The sequence below is a fragment of the Chelmon rostratus genome, chromosome 10, assembly GCF_017976325.1.
Source record: "Chelmon rostratus isolate fCheRos1 chromosome 10, fCheRos1.pri, whole genome shotgun sequence".
NCBI classification, from domain to species: domain Eukaryota; kingdom Metazoa; phylum Chordata; class Actinopteri; order Chaetodontiformes; family Chaetodontidae; genus Chelmon; species Chelmon rostratus.
This window is the reverse complement of record NC_055667.1, coordinates 9,078,027-9,099,478: the sequence shown is the minus strand read 5'-3', so window position 1 is coordinate 9,099,478 and position 21,452 is coordinate 9,078,027. Positions and strand designations below refer to the sequence as shown.

General features: G+C 40.6%; 1 protein-coding gene across 1 annotated transcript in view; it reads right to left on the bottom strand.

Moving 5' to 3' along the window:
- The window catches only part of celsr3 (cadherin, EGF LAG seven-pass G-type receptor 3), a 102,501-nt gene that overhangs the window by 27,160 nt on the left and 53,889 nt on the right, over positions 1–21,452 (bottom strand). Inside the window, exons 9-19 of the mRNA XM_041946775.1 lie at positions 20,702–20,865; positions 19,858–19,983; positions 17,250–17,419; positions 16,181–16,366; positions 14,315–14,425; positions 13,967–14,135; positions 4,780–4,921; positions 3,110–3,230; positions 1,560–1,743; positions 435–536; positions 228–322 (exon numbers count right to left, since the gene is read on the bottom strand). Coding sequence (XP_041802709.1) covers positions 228–322; positions 435–536; positions 1,560–1,743; positions 3,110–3,230; positions 4,780–4,921; positions 13,967–14,135; positions 14,315–14,425; positions 16,181–16,366; positions 17,250–17,419; positions 19,858–19,983; positions 20,702–20,865 — 1,570 coding nt within the window. The remainder of the gene's footprint in view (positions 1–227; positions 323–434; positions 537–1,559; positions 1,744–3,109; positions 3,231–4,779; positions 4,922–13,966; positions 14,136–14,314; positions 14,426–16,180; positions 16,367–17,249; positions 17,420–19,857; positions 19,984–20,701; positions 20,866–21,452) is intronic.

The following is a 21,452-nucleotide window of genomic DNA, read 5'->3' as shown; positions in this document are numbered from 1 at the left end:
TCAGCTAATTATGTCACAATAAGTCAAACAAACTGAAAGCACTTATCAGCAAACAGGGGGTGAAGCACTTTTTCCAGATTGGTTCAGTTGCTGTTGGTTTTTATTCAGTTCTATGGCTTTCTATAATTGAGGGGTACATCTCAAAGATTTAGCACTTTTCCGGTCGGGCAAAGTTTTAGGACCCATTAGGACATGCTTAATGGTATTGGTGGTAATACTCTACATACAGCAGCATTGAGCTCCACAAATGGGGGTGAGGTGCAGTTGTAAAGGTCCGGCTCCAACCATCCTCTCTCCACATCACAGTGTCTGATAGCTGCACCTGTAAGGAGGAGAGGACATGCCATACAAATTAAACTGAAGGTCAAAACTGCAATTAGGTTGCATGTGAGTATATCCATGTGTTTGAATGGCCTCATTTTGTGTGTACGGACCGACAGAGCCTTTGGGGCAGGGCACAGCGGCAGGCAGGTTGAACTTGGTCCGAGGCCACCAGATCCCCTGAGTGATGGTCTTTGGACAACCATCATAAATGACTGCAGAGACACAACATAATTTTAAATAATCCTTATCAGTTTGATGCGCTTTTCCATTTAAACCATGACAACAAGTCAGTAATGTTGTGGGAGTGTTTTTCTTTTGACTTGCAGAGACGAAACCAAAAATGAGTGTGAGACAAGAAAATACCAGCTACAAATTAAGGGAAGTAATTACAGAAAGGAAATTGGAAAGTGACAAAGCTGCACAGAAGAGAAAAAAAGAAGAGGAGAAAAGATGTTAAATAGAAGCTGAATACAATTAGCAGTTTCCTTGTTATTTTACACTTGGAAACAAGTTTGATAAACATCACCATTTTGAATGAGAAGAAAAAATCCTATGATTGTGCAGTTATGATTAAATATGGTTGATGTACCTCATTATTTTTATTCATATCTGTTTGTCTCTATGGATAAGTTCGAATACTGGCCTTAAATCCATCTTGAAAATTACACAAGCCACAGTTTCCTGCACCACTTACCAAGGAACAATTGAGTGATTTTGGATATTGTTGGGGAACAACACTGACAAAGCTTTCATATCAAATCAAGCACTGAAAAGTACTGTTGAAAAGCGGACAATTTCTGTCAATATTTTGGTTCTTATTGTCAAGGAACCACAAAGGAGCTGCAAGATACCAGCTACTTTAATTTGATGGTAAAAATGGGTGACATATTTTTACCATCAAAATAAAGTAGCTGGTGGAAAAAGTCATTATTCTATGGCCCAGTCAATAACAAATATGTTGTTTTACACTCAGGCCCCCCTGCTTGGCAAGCCACTGTTATTTTGGAAAGAACACAATACAGCAAGGAGATGCTTAATTTTTCAAGTTGTTTTTTTTTTTAATCCAGTCTGCAGTGTCTGAGATGTGATGTTGAGCACACAAACAAATTATAAATAAATGAGCGATGCAGCCACCTGCTGGGTAAACCAGAGTCATTTTGTGACACAATAGGCAGATACATAATTTCCAAAGGTTTGATCAAAATGTCTGAAACAGATGAAAGAAGCATTCTCACCTTCACAGCCTGAATTTGTGACCTCGGCGAAGGGGTTGTCGCATGTGTTGCACTGGCGACCAATCACGCCAGGCCTGCACTGGCACTGGCCTGTCTCTGGGTCACATGAACGTGAAAAGGAACCCACTGGGTAGCAGTCACATGGCAGGCAGGTGTCAGAGCCCCGAGGATGGTAGTGAAACTCCTGAATGCACACACACACACACACACACGTAGAGGGTGTGCATGAGTAGGCACACGGATCAAACTCGGTCAGATGAATGCAAAATGTCACGGCGCCAAGAACAGTGTCAGTGATTACATCATCACATGCATTAGATGATTGGCATTGGTAAGATTTATGCAATGGCATAAAAGGGGGACACGGGTATAACAGAGGCATAACTACAAGACCAACAATCCATGTATGATATGTAAAAAAAACTTGACATAAAGAAAAGCAAGTAAAAACTATTTAGCTTGCTAAACTTGCATAACAGTATATGTTCAATACTAAACGTTGAAAAAAGAATGATAGTGACGGACCCCTGTTTCATTCTTTAAAGACTCCCTCCATTCAAAAGATAGATGGATAAGACTTTATTAATCTAACAATGGAGAAATTCACTAAAAATGTGTTTTCCTTATTGTTCCTTCACTTAACACTTATAAAAGAACAACACCTTGTCAACATTTAAACAACATTTATGGAAAATGTGGGCTTAACGCAGTTACTTTAGTTGTGATGTGCTTATCATTGCATCGCAAAAAGAGTAAAATTGTACACTGTAATACTTGACACAGAGTCTTCTGTGTCAGTCTTGACCTGGATGGAATATACGAAGGCTAAATGATCATTAATGTGAGCATGACAAGCAGAAAAGAGAAAAATGAAGAACAAAAAGCCAAAGCGCACAGGGCAACATGTGGCTAGTTCAAGGGCAATAACAGAGATTAAAGAATTAAGGTCAAAAAATCAGATTAAGGGCGGGATGAAACAGGGTTAAACATGCCGGCTACACACAAACATATCAATATACACACTCACACATTCATACATGGCATAAATGTGAATGATCATCATATCATGGTGGATGCAGTTTGTACGTCTGGCTTAGTGTGTCAGACATCAGACTGTGAGACGATTACTGTGTGCCTGGTTAAACCAAAGCCAAAGTGATCTATAGAGTTACACAACGTAAGTAAATCTAATCCTAACAGCATTAGTATTCAATGTGATGATGTAAAAAATCTGCATTACACCAGCAGCTGTGGAGCAATAGAGCTCCGACCGCTTACAGTATAACAGCTCAACAATAGGACACATAACTAGTGAATACAAGTTAAGTAAATAAAAGGGAAAAATCTGCATTTGATGCTGCACCTACAGCTGAAGAAATAAAAGCAGGTACTACACTAGAATTGTTAATAATCAGACTCTGTTTCCACCAGCCTTTATCACATCTAATAACCTTTTATACATATTGCATATTAAGTGATGTAAAATTAGTTTTACAAATGCTTGAAAGTTGCAGTGTGTGTGTGTGTGTATGTGTGTGTTTCCTGGTTACCTTGCAGTGACAGTGTCCGCTGGTCTTGTTACAGTTGGGGTCAAAGCCTTTATTGGGGTCACAGTGACATGGTCCACAGGTCGGAGATCCCCACCAACCCCTGGGACACTGGTGATCAATTCTACATGCATGCACGCACAGGCACACAAACAAACACACACACACACACACCAATCAGCAGCACAAGTATGTAGAATCAGTACAGAAAAAAAGCAGCAGAGCAACAAAGCGTGTCAAAAACTTTTATTCGTTCTTCAAAGGAATCATCTTTCCTTCTAATGACAAACTAACTAATGAGTTAGGATCAGAGATGAAAGCAAAAGAGAGAGACAATCAGCGAGAGAAGGAGAGATGAAGGAAGTAAAGAGGGGGATCGAACCGGGAGACAATATTGATGCTGAAAGGTGCAGGGAGAGACCTGACAGAAAAAGAGTGAGGGAGTTTGAGAGGTCAGGGAAAACACGAGTTTAAAGAATATGAATGTGCTGAGTGATAGACAGCAAGCATTATTGTCCAAAATCTAAACTGTGACATTTAAGGCAAAAACACCTTTAGCTGTTAATTCATTTTGAAATCAGCGTGGGATTTACACTCAAAAAACCGGCGAACGTCTGCTCCTGATATTATCGTCATATGTTATGACGATCTGCTTTAATGCACGCGTCACTTTTGTTCTCTTTGCTCACATTCACACTTCTCTTCTCAGTGTCTAATGGTTCACGGTGGAGATGAACGCTCCTCACAGTTGATGCAGACTCTCGTATGCATCTCGTTATCTCTCCTTACGGGGAGTTTAGGGGAGAGAATTCAGTTATCAGTGATCTAAATAGAATATTAGGATTGACTCTATTTCTCCAGAGATTTTTTTTATTACATCTCTCAACAAAATCTCTTTTCCAAATGAAGCGTCTCTTCCTACTGTGTATTCTTTGGCTGCTTAAAGGGCTTAAAGGGCAGAACAACCACATCCAGAGTCTCAGAGAGAGAGAGAGAGAGAGAGAGAGAGAGAGAGAGAGACAGAGAGAGACAGAGAGAGAGAGACAGAGAGAGAGAGAGAGAGAGAGAGAGACAGAGAGAGAGAGAGAGAGAGAGAGAGAGACTGGGGGAATATAAGAGAGACTTGTAGACATAAAGACAAAGTATAATTCATCAGTCACCAACATGTTGTGAAAAAACACACACCAACTAGATCAAAGATCAAACACACACACACACACACACACACACACACACGCACACACACACACACACACACACACACACACCAGATCATGAGATAAATTTAAAGCTTTGGATTACAAAGGCAGGAAGGAAGGAAGGGGTAAGGTCAGGGTCACGCTCCCTTCACACAGTTTAACACACACACACACACACACACACACACACACACACACACACACACACAGATAACCTTGGTGTGTGTGAGTGTGTGCTAAGTCTGCACTCATTCCCCTGTGGATTACATGCAAGGCTGGAGATGTGGGACAACAATACACACGCATGCACACGTGCGAACACACACACACAAACACGGTTGAACAGAGCTTAGCTGGGCTTCTGGCAGAATCAAAGAGCTTTACACCATGTTGGCATTTCACAGGTAAACTGTAGTTCAAATGTTGAGTCAGTTGTGTGTTTGTTTGTGTGTATGTGTGTGTGTGTGTGTGTACCTGTGTTGGCAGTACTGCCCATAGTGGTTGTCTCCACAGTCACAGATGTATCCATGGGAAGAGCTGGGCTTCCTGTGGCACTGAGCCTCGTTTTCACATGGATTCAGATGGCAAGCGTCAGTGCAGCCTCGCCCATAGTAACCTGAGACAGAGAGAGAGAGTGTGAATGATTTATTTCACAGTGCTTCAGGTACTTTGTACCAGGACTTGTGCGACCACTGCCATCCGACGAGTCAAATACAAACGCCTATCAAAATATACAACCCCTACAAATACGTTTATGTAGAACTAATTTTCTTTACCAGTAACATGAACTGATGTGTTGTTGCAGGAAAGCCTCCTCTGCTGTGCTGTGTCAGTATGTGTGTCGGTTACTGCATATGTAAATGTACCTTCTAGACATACTCTGTGGTACACTGACTGCTGTACTTTTTATAATATACTTTGGGCTGTCTGCCAAACACAATCTGTTGAGATGCCTGATCCTACCCCTTGTCTACCTCTGAGAATCAATTACATTACATTTACCGATTATGCGGCAGGATACTCCTGTCAAAGCACATGTCAGCCTATACCTCATTTTCATTCCTTTCCATTCCCCATTTGGAGCAAAGAAACGTTTTTTTTCAACCATTTTTTCTTTCTTAAGGTATGTTTCCTTACATTGCTAACAGAGTAAATAGAGGTAGAAACATGTTTCGACAAGAGAATCCCCTTTTTTCGTCATACCATGATGTGATACCATCACAGAAAAAAAAAAAAAAATTACGGTGATATACATTTCAAGTCACATCGCCCACCCATGGAAATCAGGGAGGAGGTCTGAGATCTTATCTATCTGGTGACTCAATATATTCTAGTCTTTTACCAATGGAAAAACTGCATTCAATTTGGATTTATTTTGAAAATTGAAATACTCAGACACAGAAAATATGACAAAACAAGCGGACACGCGAAGAACTTCCCTTGCATGCACAACAACAAATCTAAATATGCAGAACACCGTTCTATTTCCCATCCATGTGGCAGACATAATAACCTGTCAGTTCACAGGCACACTTCTGAAACATCAAACAGTGATTATCTCAAACATCACTCTCCCGACTCGCTCCGGCTGGGTGAACCACTGGAAAACAGGCAAAAACCGAGCAATACAATGCTGTCATCCACTGACACACAAAGCAACGCTTCCTTTGAAAGAAAATTACCACCATTGCTCTATAAAAGGAGAAAAAAAAAAACCCAAAACACAGTAATTATTCATTCAGTCACAGACAACACAAGCAAGTACAATCTGGGCATTAAGGAACATTACACTTAGCATAGTGAGCTACACAAAAGAGACCAGCAGTCTAAGAACAAAGGAACTTAAGGGTTCACTTGAGTTTCAGTCTGCATCTGTTTGCTGACCTTAATGACCTGAAACCAACAGAGCTGATGCCAAAACGAGAGCAGTGGACACTATGGAGAAGCTCGTTCAGCTTTCCACTGAGTGAAGCAAACCAAGTTCACCTGCAACAGGTAAGACATGAAACATTTTCGTGAGTGGCAACTCAGGCATTCAGATAATTTGTTTCCTATACTCACTATATGATTTTTCCAGTACTAAGCAAAATGGCCCAATATTTGCTGGTTTCAGTTTTTCAAATGTTTTATGTCTGTTTTATATCTGATTGGATTGCTGGTTGGGGAAAAAAAGTAATTCGAAGATGGTTTGGTATGCTTGGTATACTTTGGATAACTCCCCTCCATAATAGGCAGAGTGCAAAATTTACTTTGGCCATCAGAGAAACGACTAGTGAATGTTCAAATTTTACCAGCCACTCATTAGATTACCATTGCTTTTTGGCTAGTGAGTGAAGTCTATGTACTAGATACTTTCATATTTTACTAGCACTCGGCTGCTGGCCGGTGCTGATGGCCGATGCTAATTTTGTGCCCTGATGACATGTATACATTTTGTTCAATACTGTGAGTGTGAAGCAGCATGCTGCTGGTACAGACACCGTGTGAGGAGCGAAGTAAGGTAGAGTCAAAGAAAAACTGACTGACTGAAGTCATTGGAGAAAATGTTTAAAACCTCTCAACAATAATAGCACAGAAATTTGCCTCAATAAAAGCAAAGACAGCACACTTCAATGGGTCACTTCACCACAACAACGTACAACACACAAATTACCACCATACACTTCAGTGTGCGCTGGTGCAGCACGGTGAACGAAGCCGTCATACACTTCAATGCAATCCCCAGACACTCCACACAAACACACCAGCCTCTTATATGGTAATACAGGCCAGCACATAAAACCCCTCTTTAATCTAATGACTAAAGCAGAGTGCTTCACACACACTTTGGGGTGTATTTAGCACAAATAAAGGCCTTTCACCCAGACCTGCTTTTCATTTTAAAAAGAACATAATTGTTGTACTCAGTCTTTAATGTACTTGTATTAATTGTTGGATTAAAATATTATGGGACTTACTTGCAGCACAAGATCCCACTTTCATGTTGGGATGGAAATAAAAGCAGTAAATCCAATAAAATCACACTCACACTGGTTCTGTGGGAAAGAATACTAATAATAGTTTAGTACACTGAATCCTTATAATACAGCTGATCTTGGGATTGATGGTATTTGTTGCTTTAAATGTTCTAAAACATGCCGGAAATGCAGAAATAATGTTCGTAACGGGACCTTTACACTTCCACTGATTTGGACCACATAACAGAACATAAAAAACTAAGACCTTAATAATGATGCATACCATAATTAAGAGTAAGGTTACTCTGAAAAAGGACAGGGAATCTGTGCCAGTCTCTAGCTTTGGGTTTTACTTTAAAACCATCATCAGGAAACAACAAGAAAAGGAAACAACAGCTAAAAATGTGCATTTAAATTCAAACTAAAAGCTTGCCTCTGTCCTGACCACTCTGACTTCACCAGCAACAAAAATTTCTGCCTCGCATGCAATCTGCTTTCAGGCTACCTTTTTTAATTTAACAGCACTGAAAAGAAGGATGTATCTATAGATTGAAGTGCGACTGAAGTGTGCTTGCAGCTTGTTGAGGTCTGCATACCTCCCTTTGGAGCTGACAAATATACGTGAGGTCTGCTTTCATATGTTCGTCTATAGAAAATACAGAAGCCACACTGCTTTTCAAGCCTGTGGCCTTGGCTGCTGCTTTAGACGCACAGAAGGTCTCCAATGACTTCTATTCTTTCAAGATCTGTCTCGTTCTCTCCAGCTTATTCCCGTCTTTGTGAAACTACAAAGCTTCACACATTGTAATTTGCCAAAAACACTCACTGGCCTTGGTTTTCCCCCCTTCTTTTTTCATGTCATCTACCTTTCTCTCTCTTCCTTGGAAATATTGCAGGAATTATACAAACAAAAGAGTAAAGATAATCACAGCTACTGTTCAGTTTCCAAGTATTCATTTCACAATTTATTTTCACGCACAAACACACACACACACACACACAGGTATGATTATCGGATCACAATCGCACAGTGGCAGTCGCTTTGTCCCTTATTTGTTTTCTCATGATCCCCCACTCTCCTTCTCCAACTCTGTCGCTTTCTTCTCGCATGCACACACACATTCAATCATCTTCTATCAGGCCTATACATCTTGACACTTTCACCATGGCAACTGAAAGAGAGAGGCAACGACAGCCTTGGCTGTTTTCAGACACTTATAATGACACTGGCCTTGTCACAACAATATGACAGAGAGAGAGACAGCGAGGCTTTAGCCTGTGAGAACAAAGAATTGTAAATAACGTGTGTGTGTGTGTGTGTGTGTGTATGTGTGCTTGTCTTTCACAGTCAGGGTTCAGGAACTTCTCTTCTGAAAAGTTTTGCTCCTCGAGTTGAACACACATCCAGGGTGGCTCAGAGCCTCTCGTTTAGATTTAGATACTTTATTGTAAAGTGACATCAGCTTGATTTCTCCAGCAGACTACAATCAGGAAAAGAAAGATGAGTCATCTGTGCACTGAACCATCCATTCATCCGCTGCGTATCCAACTATCTTCTTTCTGACAGTGGAAAGATTGTGCATGTCAGAAATATCCCACAAAAATGGTGGAAAAACAGAGCGATAGCAGTGAACACTGAATCCAGTGACGATGTGTTATTGTGAAAGCGGTCGCTTACAGTGATGAACCGCAGAAAACTCAGCAGCTCTGTAGAGCTTACTGGTCTTTTTCACATCATTGCTTGGTTTTACAGCACATTTAAAGTATGATTCAGCCTCACAACTTCAATCAACCTTGTTTGCAGCAGGCAGCTGTCTTCAGTGAAAAAGCTGTAATAAACCCATTGCTCGCTTGCCGCCCAGCACCAAATGGGAGAGAAGCAACGTTAGCTGCTAGATGGTGAAGAAATTGGAACATTGAGCTGCTAAATAGGTAATAAGAAATAAGAAATGGGAATGGTCGCCCTTATTAAAGTCAAGTCTATGTTTTGGTGACCACTCCACCCCGACCTCCTCCCGACACAGACTTTGTCGTTCTATAACAAAGTCACCTGTACACCACTGTTTAAAGTTGGTTAAGACCAGAACTAAATGTTGGTTTTGCTGAAATAATAGGACTATTTCGGTGTTTAAATCATAGATATTGACCACACAGTGTGCTTGGATTTCACTGTAAATATTTTGCATCTCAAACATGAAAAATAATCCTAATGTCCTAATCTTATATTGACAAGTGACTCTGAACAGGCTTCTGATGTACGATTTAAAACTCTTTCACAACCCTGAGCGGACAAGCTGGGGTAACTTTTTCTTTGTCACTGTACACTGAGTAATTGTACAAGCAGGTAAAACTTTTGTCAAACAGTAGATTTTTCATGTTTAGAAAAAATACTATTCTAGATGCTGTTCATATAGCCAGACAACGGTGACAAATACCTGTGCGTTTCTAGTTTTGATATCACACCTGATCAATAAATGACATTTCTAGGTGTGGATTCATTTGTCACAGGAACAACTTTGCCCTGATTCAGCACCTTGAGGATCTGGCATCTCCTGTAGGTCAGAACGCAGGAAATACAGCTTGAAACTCATTAATCTCTTGGTTTCTCCCAGAGGGTCTGAGCTTAACGTGCTGCAGCTGCACACCACACCCAAAAACAACAGCCTCATATAAACGCACTTATCTGACAACTCAATCTGCAGAAATAGTTATTTGGCATTTGTTGTTTTCAGTCACTATTGAAACGTGCAGGAAACAGTGATAAATGAATCATTACTGCAGTGATCGTGGTTATGAGACTTGCTGCTCGTGAACCTTGAGCATATGTTTAGTACGAGTGATTGAGTTGGTTTATAAACAGCTCAGGGAACTCAAGCAGACAGAAATCAACATGGCTGTTATTCATCATATTAAATTCAAATTTTCACCGCAGTGAATTAGTCTGTAGCAACTGGCACAAAAATACACACACAGACCGACATACAGCACGCTTACTCAGAAGCACACGAACACACACGGTGAGGGGATGAGAGAGCAGATGTCTCTGTGCTTTGTCATGCAGAACCTTGTCTCAGGGTGTGTGAACGTGTGTGTGTAAGTATTATTATGTTTTCTAGGAGGCTGTATTGCATGAATCACATGTGCTGTCAGTTCTTTGAGAGACCCGCTGGGCTAGTTTCAGCATGAGGCCAAAACGCGCGCATGCACGTGCGCGCACACGCGCACACATACACATACATACATACATGAAAGGGAATTATTTAGAGTGCACCTCTCTTTTTTCTCTCTCTCTGCTTTTATTAAACTTTGATTTGATTTGTCTCTAAGCAGCATTCATCGTAGAGCAGTCTCAATTTTTAATGCTCATTGTGCTGATGAAAGATAATGATAATGAGAGAGAGAGAGAGCAAGAGAGAGTGTGTTTACAGTAAATAAGTGCATGCATATGAAGTTTGTGCAAATGCAGTGTGTGTATGTGTGTGTGTGTGTGTGCTTATGTCTATGTCTGAAGGCATCAGTGTCTGTGAGTGTACCCTTTCTGTGTGCGTGCTCCATGTTAATAAGTCAAGGTGTTAGCATTAGCTTGCGGGCTGGTGCAGGATGCTACAGGGAGAGCGGCGCCTCTCCGCTTCCGCTGTCATGCTGTCAGGCCTGAGGCTCTCTCACTTTAACAAACTATATCCTCCATGTAACTTTCACTCCCTTTACCCCCACTTTAATCTCATGCTCTCATTTTCAAACTTTTCTTTCTCGAAAACCTTTACTTTGATTTCTCTTCTATCATCTGTATGTATACACTGAGGTTGCAGCCCATGGCAGTAAGACGCATTTAGTTAGGTTGCTTGGTCACAGAGGTGTGACTGAGTCAACTTTAGTGCTGAGGTAGTCTTACCTTACAAGCAAAGATTTGCAACGGAAGCATATCACAAGCCACTGAATCTCATTTGAGACAGCTCTTACTGAGCAGAGACGCTCTGACTCGTACTGCTGTTTGTGGCTGGAAAATTGAACCGTGTCCTATTTCACTCCTCTGTATTTGTAGCAGCAATGCAGCTGGCTAATCACGCCCTACACTTAAAACAAAATGCCATACTGTTCTGTTAAAATTCAAGCGAAAGTGAAATGTGTACATTTCCAACTTTCTGTGTCTTTCAGCTGCAAATGTCTCCAAAGCCTCAATATAGGCCAGAGTCGACATGGTCAAATTTGTCCCAAATCTCTTCCTTCGCCCTTCCACCTTAATTACATTTACAATTTGTTTGGCCATGTCATGAGAAGCCATTAACAGTAGCAGTTTAGCCAAAGCAAACACAATGGAGATACTGTATAACGATACAGAGTATTTGCTCTTTGCTTAGAGAGAATAGGAGTTAAAGGCAACAAAAGGTAAGTTAGGTCAGGGCTTGAGAATGGTGTCGCCTGTCATGCGGCCCTGCAGATTTATGATGGCACAGCCTGATTCCTGCTGCAGTGCCTTGTGATGGGTCAAAACATCATTAAGCATGCATACAGTGCTTCCATAGGAATGCTCACCATTTTTGTGCGTATTGATAACTGCAGACGCAGCATTGAAATATATTTTGCTATATAATACCTGTTAACTATACATTATTGCACATTTAATGAGTCTGGGACAATTCAAATGTAATCAATAAAATAGTTGTGTTACGTACAGATGACAACAGAAAAGCTACAGATATGTTTAAGAGAAGACGCAAGTTGAGATGCAGGGAGGGAAGATGATGGATGGTAAGTAAGAGACTCTCAATATCCTGACAAACTAATATGAAAAAGTGGATTGGCCACCTTCTCTCTCTCTTCCTCATGGTTTTATCTTTCATGTGGGTCTTTTTCTCTTAATTTGTGATTCAAGCTCTCGTCTCATCTTTCCCTTTATCATAAATTTCAGTCATCTGCTTTAATCATCCCTGCTTGGTTGGTCTACTCTGTTTAATCAACACTCGTAGAACTGCAGCTGTTGCATAAGTAGTTGCTAATAAAGCTCCAAATAAATATCAAATCTCCCTCCTCTTCCTCTGCTGTGTGTGCGTCTGTCATGTTAATTTTCCCTCACAGCCATGCTATACATGTGTGTCTCTGTGTGCATACATGCCACTTGTGTGTGGATCTATTCCCGAACGCGTCACCAATGTTTTCAGGCTGTTTGATTTGACTTTCTTGTGCCCTCTTTCTTCTCTTCTTTCCACTTGCCACAAAACTTTTCGTGTTTATTTTACACTATTTCTCTCACCCGCCTCTTTCTCTTCATTAATCATTAACATTTCCAGTCTCTCTGTTCCTCCTATGCCTCTTTTCATCTTTCTATTGTTCTCTTTTTCACTCACTACTTCTCTCTACACGGTATCTGTTTTCTCTGCTCTCTTCCTCCTCTCCATCTCTTTTAATCAGGTTTTTTTCTCCTTCACATTAATTGTGCCTCATTATATTCACCTGACTAAGGAGATTTTGGAAGTTAGCCTGCAGTCAGTCTCTTTTTCTCGGTGGATGGGAACTCATTATACGTTCCCAAATATCTGTTTAACCCAGTTAGAGCATTGGCAGACACCTACGCAGATATGGCCATGTTATAATTATTCCCTTTTTCTCTCTCTCTAAGTCAGCTGGCTTCTTCCACCGTCTCCCCACACACACCTCTTTTCGTTCACATCAAACGTCCAGAGCATGCAAAATATTAGGACCCCTTTCCTTGGCGCAGAGGTTAGCGTGCATCCAATTTAACTTGCAGGACTGAAGTGGAAAATCGTTCTTGGCTGTGTCACTTGGCCAGCTTATTTAATGTATTCACTGGCAAAGTCAAAACACGATGAGACGCAAGAGATTAGCAGACATGCAAATTGTTCCAAGGCTTAAAATCGCCCTTTTACTTGATAAGACTTGCATAGTAACAGAGCTGAAACCAGCAATTATTTTGTATTGTCAATTAATCTCCTATTTTCATGTTAAGTGATGAATTGTTTAGCCAATAAAATGTCTGAAAAGCAGAGAAAAATGATGATCATATCATCATTTTCAGAAAAAAAGTTAAGCATTCAGATTAATGATCCACATCACTAATTGATTATCAGAACTGTTGTGGATTTTTTTGGTATTGTTGATTGACTAATAATAGTTAACAGTAATTAGTCATCTCACCACTATTTAGTAACTCTCCTTGAATGAGGGGTTTTTAAAAGGCAAAATTGCTGAAGGAACATTATTTTTTATACAGATATCATGACACAGCTTAATGCAGTTATTCACACAGCTACAACATCATTATCCAAAGAGTACTGTTATACCAATGGTGCAGTTGGATGACAACTGGCACAGCAGAATTTACTCATGCAGTGGTAAAAAGCAGACAGGACAAGAAGTGGTGTGGCCTGTTTTCCGAAAGCATAATCTGCAGGAGCTAGCATGGCTTGCAGGCTAACAGCACACATTTAACCTCATTCACCTCATTCATCATCCTACCTCTCACTGCAGCTGAGCAGCATCCCTCCGTCTCTTAATATTTTTACACGATGCATGAGAATAAAAACAATACAACTTTCCTAAACAAGAAGTCAATCTCTAAGACTGGCTGGGCATTGGAGAGCCTCATAATATAACACAGCAACTCACAATTAGCCCCTAACCCATTCGTCAATGACAGCATCTTCAACATTTTCTACAACACCAGCAGCATCTCTCTGTTCACTCACCAGGCTCGCAGATACAGGTGTGCCTCTCCCATTGGTCAGAACAGCGGCTGTGGGCGGGGCAAGGAGACGAGACACAGGGGTTGCCCACATTACAGCCAGTCTCTACTTTGACAGCTTTCGATGGGCGGGGAAGGGGAGGGGCATCAGGGCGTACACCCAACCGAACGCCCTGTAGAGAGAGAGAGGTCTAAGTTAAAAACAAGAAATTGGCAGCTTCATTCACTTATTGAAATCTGTCTGGCCCAAACTCATTTCTTCGCACATTTCCATCTCTTGCATGCCAATATTCCTAGCTTCCCTCCAACCATCCATCAATAAACATTAAAAATTCAATTCATCCATCTTCACCTGTATGCATCCTCTTATCCCGTTCTGAACCTCTCCAGAGCCCAGCACTCCTCCAACATGCAGATGTTTCACCTTCAAACCATGAATCTCATTTCCCACTATCACTGTTCCCTAATGAGGGGAGAAAGAGGGAGAGAGGTAGGGGGACAGATGGAGGCAGGAAGGGCAAAGATTATTATTATTAATAGCTGACTGCTAACTGAACATGTGAAAAAGAGAGACACAGGAGCACATCTGAATACTGCTATTTGACCACAGAACACACAGAACTTAATTGATATGCAAATATGAGGGTAGTCAACAGGTGTAAGTGAGTGAAACGTTTATCAGCCACAAAGTTGTATGTAAAGAACAAAGAGCGAGCACTTTTGATTGATTTACACCATGAAAATAATAAAAGTTTGAAAGACTCTTTTAAACTGAAAGAAGACAGAAATGCCTTTCAGAAAACATTGATTTTTACTTTTTGTCTGATTGCTAATTGGAAGTTATGACTCTTTCATGTTTTTTCCTTTTTTCACAATATCACTGAGTAGTTGGGTTGTGATGGTCAGTCGATGGGAAGAGAGGAGAGTGTGAACATGAGGGGAAAATGGTTTTAGAACTGCAGAGTGAATGATTGACTTTATTAAATAAAACAAAAAAAGCAATCATTGTGGAGAAGGTCAACTCTCAACTGATAACACTGTTATAACAGTTACAGGCACCTTCGCTCGCAACAACCATGAAAAGGAAATCAATGGGCCCCATTTATCAGCGTTTTAAGCTGCAATAGAAGATGCAAAAATGGAGGGTGAGATCTGGTTGATAATAGCAGCACACATGCCAAACAATCCAAAGGTAATTACTGTTTAATTGACAGATACGATGTTTAATCATTTCATGCTTTAAAATGTTTTCTGCATCATTTACAGAGTGTGTTACTTGATGCACTTTGAAGAATAGCCCGATGAACTAGATTAAAAAGATGAAAGACATAATTTGCTGACAGATGATTTAAGAATTAAATCAACATGAAAACAAAACATGTTGTTTTGCTTAATCAAAGCCAAAGAGACAGAACGTGAAAGTGTGTGTGTGTGTGGTGAAGAAAAAAGTGTGAATGTATATCTCGTTGTCTCCTTTACTCAAATCATAGTGTGACTCAACATTTCATTTGCAACATTTCAGTGTACGTTCTGTATATTACAGGAGAAAGCTGACTGTATGGCTGTAATGTCTAATGAGTGCAGACACATTAGGGATTTCCAATGGAAATGTACTTCTAGACTTTTCTTAAATCTGGATACATTTTCTTAATAAAAGTAAAATGATCTGCATAACATTGTTTCAAAAGACTGACACTAGTTGTGAAAAATCTTTCAAACCGTGCTGAGGAATTCTTTCACGTCATGTGCAGAGTTTCTGCTGCTCAGGGTTTCTCGCCTTCATTCATCTCAAATGCTTTACAATTCCAAACAGAGTTCTCTACTGATAAGACTGAAAAATATTGACTATCTACAGCTTTTAAAGGGCCAAACTAAATGAAATGCAAGAATTACAGCAGGACAAAATGCCTATTTCTAAGTGAGCACGGCCAATTAAGGTTGTGAATTTATTATGGGACACTGGGAAACTAGCTGTTATGGGAAATATGAGGAAAACCTTGTTATTCATTGAAACATGCCTGAGATGGTGTGATTCTGAGAAAATTACACTAAGAGGTGGACACCTAATAGCTGTATTTACAGTATTTGAATACTTTTTAAGTACTTAAATTTGCTGCCCTTAAAAGTGTCATCACATCACCCTGCTTGTAAAGACATGTTGTTTTTGCTGGAACATTAAGTCCTAAAAACATTACCTTCAAGTTATTGAACCTATTACCTGATAGAGTCCGAAGTCGAGCCGAAGCGTGGCAACGTAGCGCGTCTCGCGGCCGCTACGAACATCTCGCAGCTCTAGCTGGAGGTCGTGCCACCGGCCGTCTGCCACCTGAACCTGATCCAACCGCAAACGCACCAGTCTGGTCGAACTGCGGGTCACCGAGAACACCAGCTGACCGTTTATCACCTGAGAGGGATGGAATACAAGCACACAGGCAAACGCCAGCGAAAAGAGGGGAAAAGAGGGAGCATGAAGAAACATGAGTCACTGAAAACAGTAAAAGGAATAAAATAACGTGCGTGTGAGTCACTGTGTGTGTGTGTGTGGGAGTGTGAAATCCAACGTCTTGGCTGCGCTCTTGCCAAGATGCTGTTAACTGAATGCTGTCTTTGGATTTAGCATTAGAAATGTAAACTGCAATTCACTTCAAGGACAATGCCAGCATTTTGACTTTTTTGTCTTATATAGAGGATGATAACGTCTACAAAAGAAGAGGAGGGTGTTGTCATTTATGTCATGGCATAAATGCAGCTAAATCTTTCTAAGATTCTGGCAATGGTGAAAGACAGGTAAAAGGAAACACAGAAGCGGATAATAAAGCGAATATTGCTACATTTACTTTTTCCAGCAGAGCCAAAAAGAAAAAACAGCAAACAGAGGGAGAGAGAGGCAGTGGCAGAAATCCTCTTTGCAACAGGAATCAACAGGTTTATGGGAAATGTGGTCTTTTTTTGACACCATTGTCCCTTGTGTGACTTGAAACTCGACCATTATCTCAGCCATGGTCTCAATGCTAATATAAAACTACCACAATCAAATACATTGTTGTACAAAACATTAACAGAGATGACTGTGTCACTGCGTGCGTGTCTGGGTATGACTTAGGGTACTTTTCGGGACACATTCCAGATTCAAGACCAATTAATTGGGGATGGCTGGCACAATTGGAGGTAAAAGCCATGTATTGATTTAGTAAAGCAGATATAATGATGACCTACACTGCCAGCATGTGTGTGTGTGTGTGTGCGCGAGTGTGTGCTCGTGTATGCACGTGTGTGTGCGTGCACACCTGGAACAGCAGGCTGGTGTACTGGCCAGCCTGAGCCTGTAGCAACGTCCCCTCTCGCGCTCTGGTCCTGAACACCAGGCCGAGGTACCAGGGCGTGGAGATGGTAACGTCGTTCTTTAGGTCCCACCAGAGGGCACTGTTACCCAGGAAGCGATGGGGGTGTGGCATCACTGAGGTGGAAGGTGAGAAAAAGACAGCGAATAAAAGGTACCGTAATATCCCAAACGGTCTTAGGATGTCGCTGTTCTGGGACGAAATCAGTTTTTGAGCAAAACTGCTAAACATTGAAGTTGAACAGGAAATATTACATCAAATGGTGTTTCAATCTTCTGACAGATTTTTCTCTCATGATGATAAGGATATTCTTGTGGTATACTGACAGGCACACAAGTGCAAAAAAAGTCCACACATTTTTGTATTTTTCTTTGAAAAAAACAAACACAGAGCTTCACACAGGTGCCTTTCACGACATGATTTCCCCTCAGGCTTAACTGTCTGTGCCTGCAATCAAGACATGTCAATAAATATAAAAGTGTGAAACTGTCATCTTGAGTCCACCTGGTCTACAGAATCACACAGGGTTTATAGACAGGAAATAAAACCAGATACCCAGTGGCTCACATGCAAAGTACAATAACTCTTCATGATACTACTAGTCTCAGTGTGTTGTGCTGCAGTTTCCAATAAATATTCCAAATAATAATAATAATAACTTAGTTTATAGAGCATTTTTCAATTGTACATGTATGCATATACATACAAACACACACACACACACACACACACACACACACACACACACACACACACACACACTTAAGATAAAAACTCTCAATAAAAAACATAAAAACCACCACATCATAACCACAAAAGTGTAGTGTGTCAGCTGTTAGGAAAAGCCATTCTGTAAAAGCAAGTTTTAGCGCAGTCATACACTCCAGCACAGATCATTCATAGCCTTGCATCAGGGTTTCTGCATGTCAATGCATGGAGGATTTGACTTTGCTGGACAAATGGGAGAAATTCTGGTCAAATACTATATTATCCTTGTTTATTGAACTAAATACAATTAATAGGGGGGGCAATATAAAAATGATGGTTTTAGAAAATACTTGTTAAGGTTTGCTTGTTTGGCCATGTCATGGCCATTTTAACCTATTTTAAAAGATTTCAATTTGTGCTGAGAGATTATTTTCACTGGACATTGACTGCTGATTTAAATATGTCAGACTTCAACAGATTTTCCCAAGAAAGTGGCATGTAACAGTGAGGTGGCAGATTGCAATCAAGTGAATACCGCTCAGTTCACACTCCCCTTCCAAGCATGTAAAAGAAGCCATGAAAGGTGCTCTCTAGAGCTAGTGTTTGGTTTGTCTATTCTGGGCAACTGTAGAAACATGATAGTGCAACATAGCACAATCCGTGGAAGGGGACCACTTGTTTTGTAGCTATAAGGAGCTCATTCTAAGGCAACAAAACCATAATAATTCTTGTTTTCTGGTGATTATACAAGAGAGAAAACACTTATTATCTTCCATTTCTGACATATTTGCCCATAGATGACCCTAAATGTTGCACACTGGACCTTTAAAATAGACTGGAAAAGAGACTGGAAACCAATGCAGTCTCTGAAATGAAAGTGAATCATCTATTCCCCCTCTTCCCTGTGGTCAATACCTTCACAGAAGCCCACACACACCCATCAATCATTCCATGCATCCATGAACATACATTTCACTTGTGCACTCACTCACACTCTAAAAGCCTACAGCACTGATGGCTCAGCACAAAATGAGGAATAAGTACTGGAACAGAGGGAAAAATGCTGACGTGGAGACTGAGGGATTAATCAGAATAAATTACAAAGCACTTTTGAATCTCAACTACTGAATTAAAACTGTTATATTATGAAGTAGCCCATTAAAACAACAGTCTTTTGGGGCAGCTGTGGCTCAGGAGATAGAGCGGTCATCCACTAATGAGAAGGTCGGTGGCTCCCTCCCTGGCTCCAGCAATCTACTCTATGTTGACGTGTCTTTGAGCAAGATACTGAACCCCAAATTGCTTCCGATGCTGTGCCATCGAGTGTGTGAGTGTACGTGAATGGTTATAGCACCTGATGAGCAGGTGGCACCTTGCATGATAGCCTCTCCACCAGTGTATGAATGTGTGTGTGATTTGGTGAATGTTAATGTGTTGTAAAGCACTTTGCGTGGTTGATAAGTCTAGAAAAGTGCTATATAGATGCAGTCCATTTACCATCTTTTTTGTCATTTGACCAAAATGTGAACAAAAAAACATTGTTCAAAGGTGTTACCTGACGTATTTTAACTTCAGTAAATTTCTCATTAATTAATGAGACATTAGCATAATTACTGCTGACAAAAAAGGACGCTGAAGGTCAGAGTTGTTTTGCTGAATTTTGAAAAACCACCGGCAAAAGATAGGATCTGCCAATTATCTCAGCCATGTTCTCACTTGTTACTGATAATAACTGCATATCAAACTGACACAAATACTGTAAATATAACATTGTTAAACATTGCCATTTGTTATACAAGCAGCACCTAGGACCATAGGCTGAAAATAAACTCATATAGCCTCTCACCGTGGCTGCAGTCCTTCCCACCGTACCCTAGGGGACAGTCGCAGGAGAAAGTCTCCCAGCTCACCCTGCAGGTTCCTCCGTTCTGACATGGGTTGGACTTACAGAAAGAGAGCTTGGCACTGCAGCCTGTAAGACCAACAGAGACAGAGACACCATCAATTCCGTTTCCAACAATGTCTCACCATGACACATAAAATCAAACACAATGCAGTTGTTAGCTGACAAGTCATCAATCAGTTACCAGTGTGCATATTCAGAGGTATACTTTTTCTATTGCACTCGGATTTTAAGATTAAACTTGCCTTTATAGGAGCATCTTTGGTTGTTAGAATCTTTGAACTGCACTTGAACTTGACATATTATATAAAATTAGTTCATGCTTTACAGTCAACAAAGAGGGAATATTGAACCTCATTTATAAAACCTATCATGAATAATTTCTTTGAATCTCACTATAAAACAACACAATTACACTACAGTGGGAACTAAGAGCTTGTAGAAAATATTACAGATCATTCCTTCCCTTAACTTCATATCATAGTCATAAAAATAATAAGTGGCCATGTCTTCAGTCATAATACAATTTCATGTATTTTACTGTTTACTATACTGTATGTAGTGTGCAGAAACATTTAACAAGTGATTATTGCACACAACACCCAAAAAGATGCTTCAATTAATTACCATGATTTGTATCAGTTTATCTATATAAAAAAGGCCAAATGGCATTTGTGGACATCATAAATGTGTCACTGCTCATGCTTTTTGTGTATGCAAGTATATGTGGGAATATAGACAAGAAACATGTTGGCTGGGGGGGTAGAGTATGGTTAACAGTGCTGACCGGGGAGCGTTCCATTGTTAGCAATAAATCCAGCCAAGTCCAGCGGCTTGTTGTCAATGTGCAGCTCCTTCATACAGCCGATAAACTCCCTGGTACCAAATGGAAAGTTGTCTGGTACGTTGGGAACTCCGCCCAGAAACAATGGACCAGTCAGGTCCAGAGACCTGAGGGAGGAAGAGATAAAGAAGAAGACGGGTAAATAAGGATAAGGATTATCTCTCAAGGATGGAGGGGAGGAGGGAAGAGAGCGATGACAGAAGGGTAAGAAACATGCTTATAAACATGGTAAGAAAGGGAAAAACATGAAAAAAGGGTATGAGAGAGGCAAAGGGATTAAACAAGACCATAGATTAAATGTGTCATCAGAGGTAAATGTCAAAAGGAACAAGAATCAGAGAATAACAGGGATGTTGAGGAGGAATGAAATGATCAAGAGGATGTTGTTGAGGGTGAAAGTGGAAACAGCACGCAAGGAGAGGAACTGAAAAGATGAGAAAGAAAAGGAGACAGACGGAGAGACAGATGAACAAACAGGAGATTAAATATGAGCTACAGCGAGTATCAGGAGAGGAGAGGTTAAGGTGGATGACAAGGCAGAGGCAGAAAGGAGACAGGAGCCAGCAATGAAAGGAGGTAGATGTTAGGGGATGTCAACAAATAGCCGAGTCGCAGGCATAAAGAGGAGAAAGAAAGCAGCGGGGACAAACGGGAGACATGGAAGCGGCCAGGGAGGGAGATGAACAAACAAGAG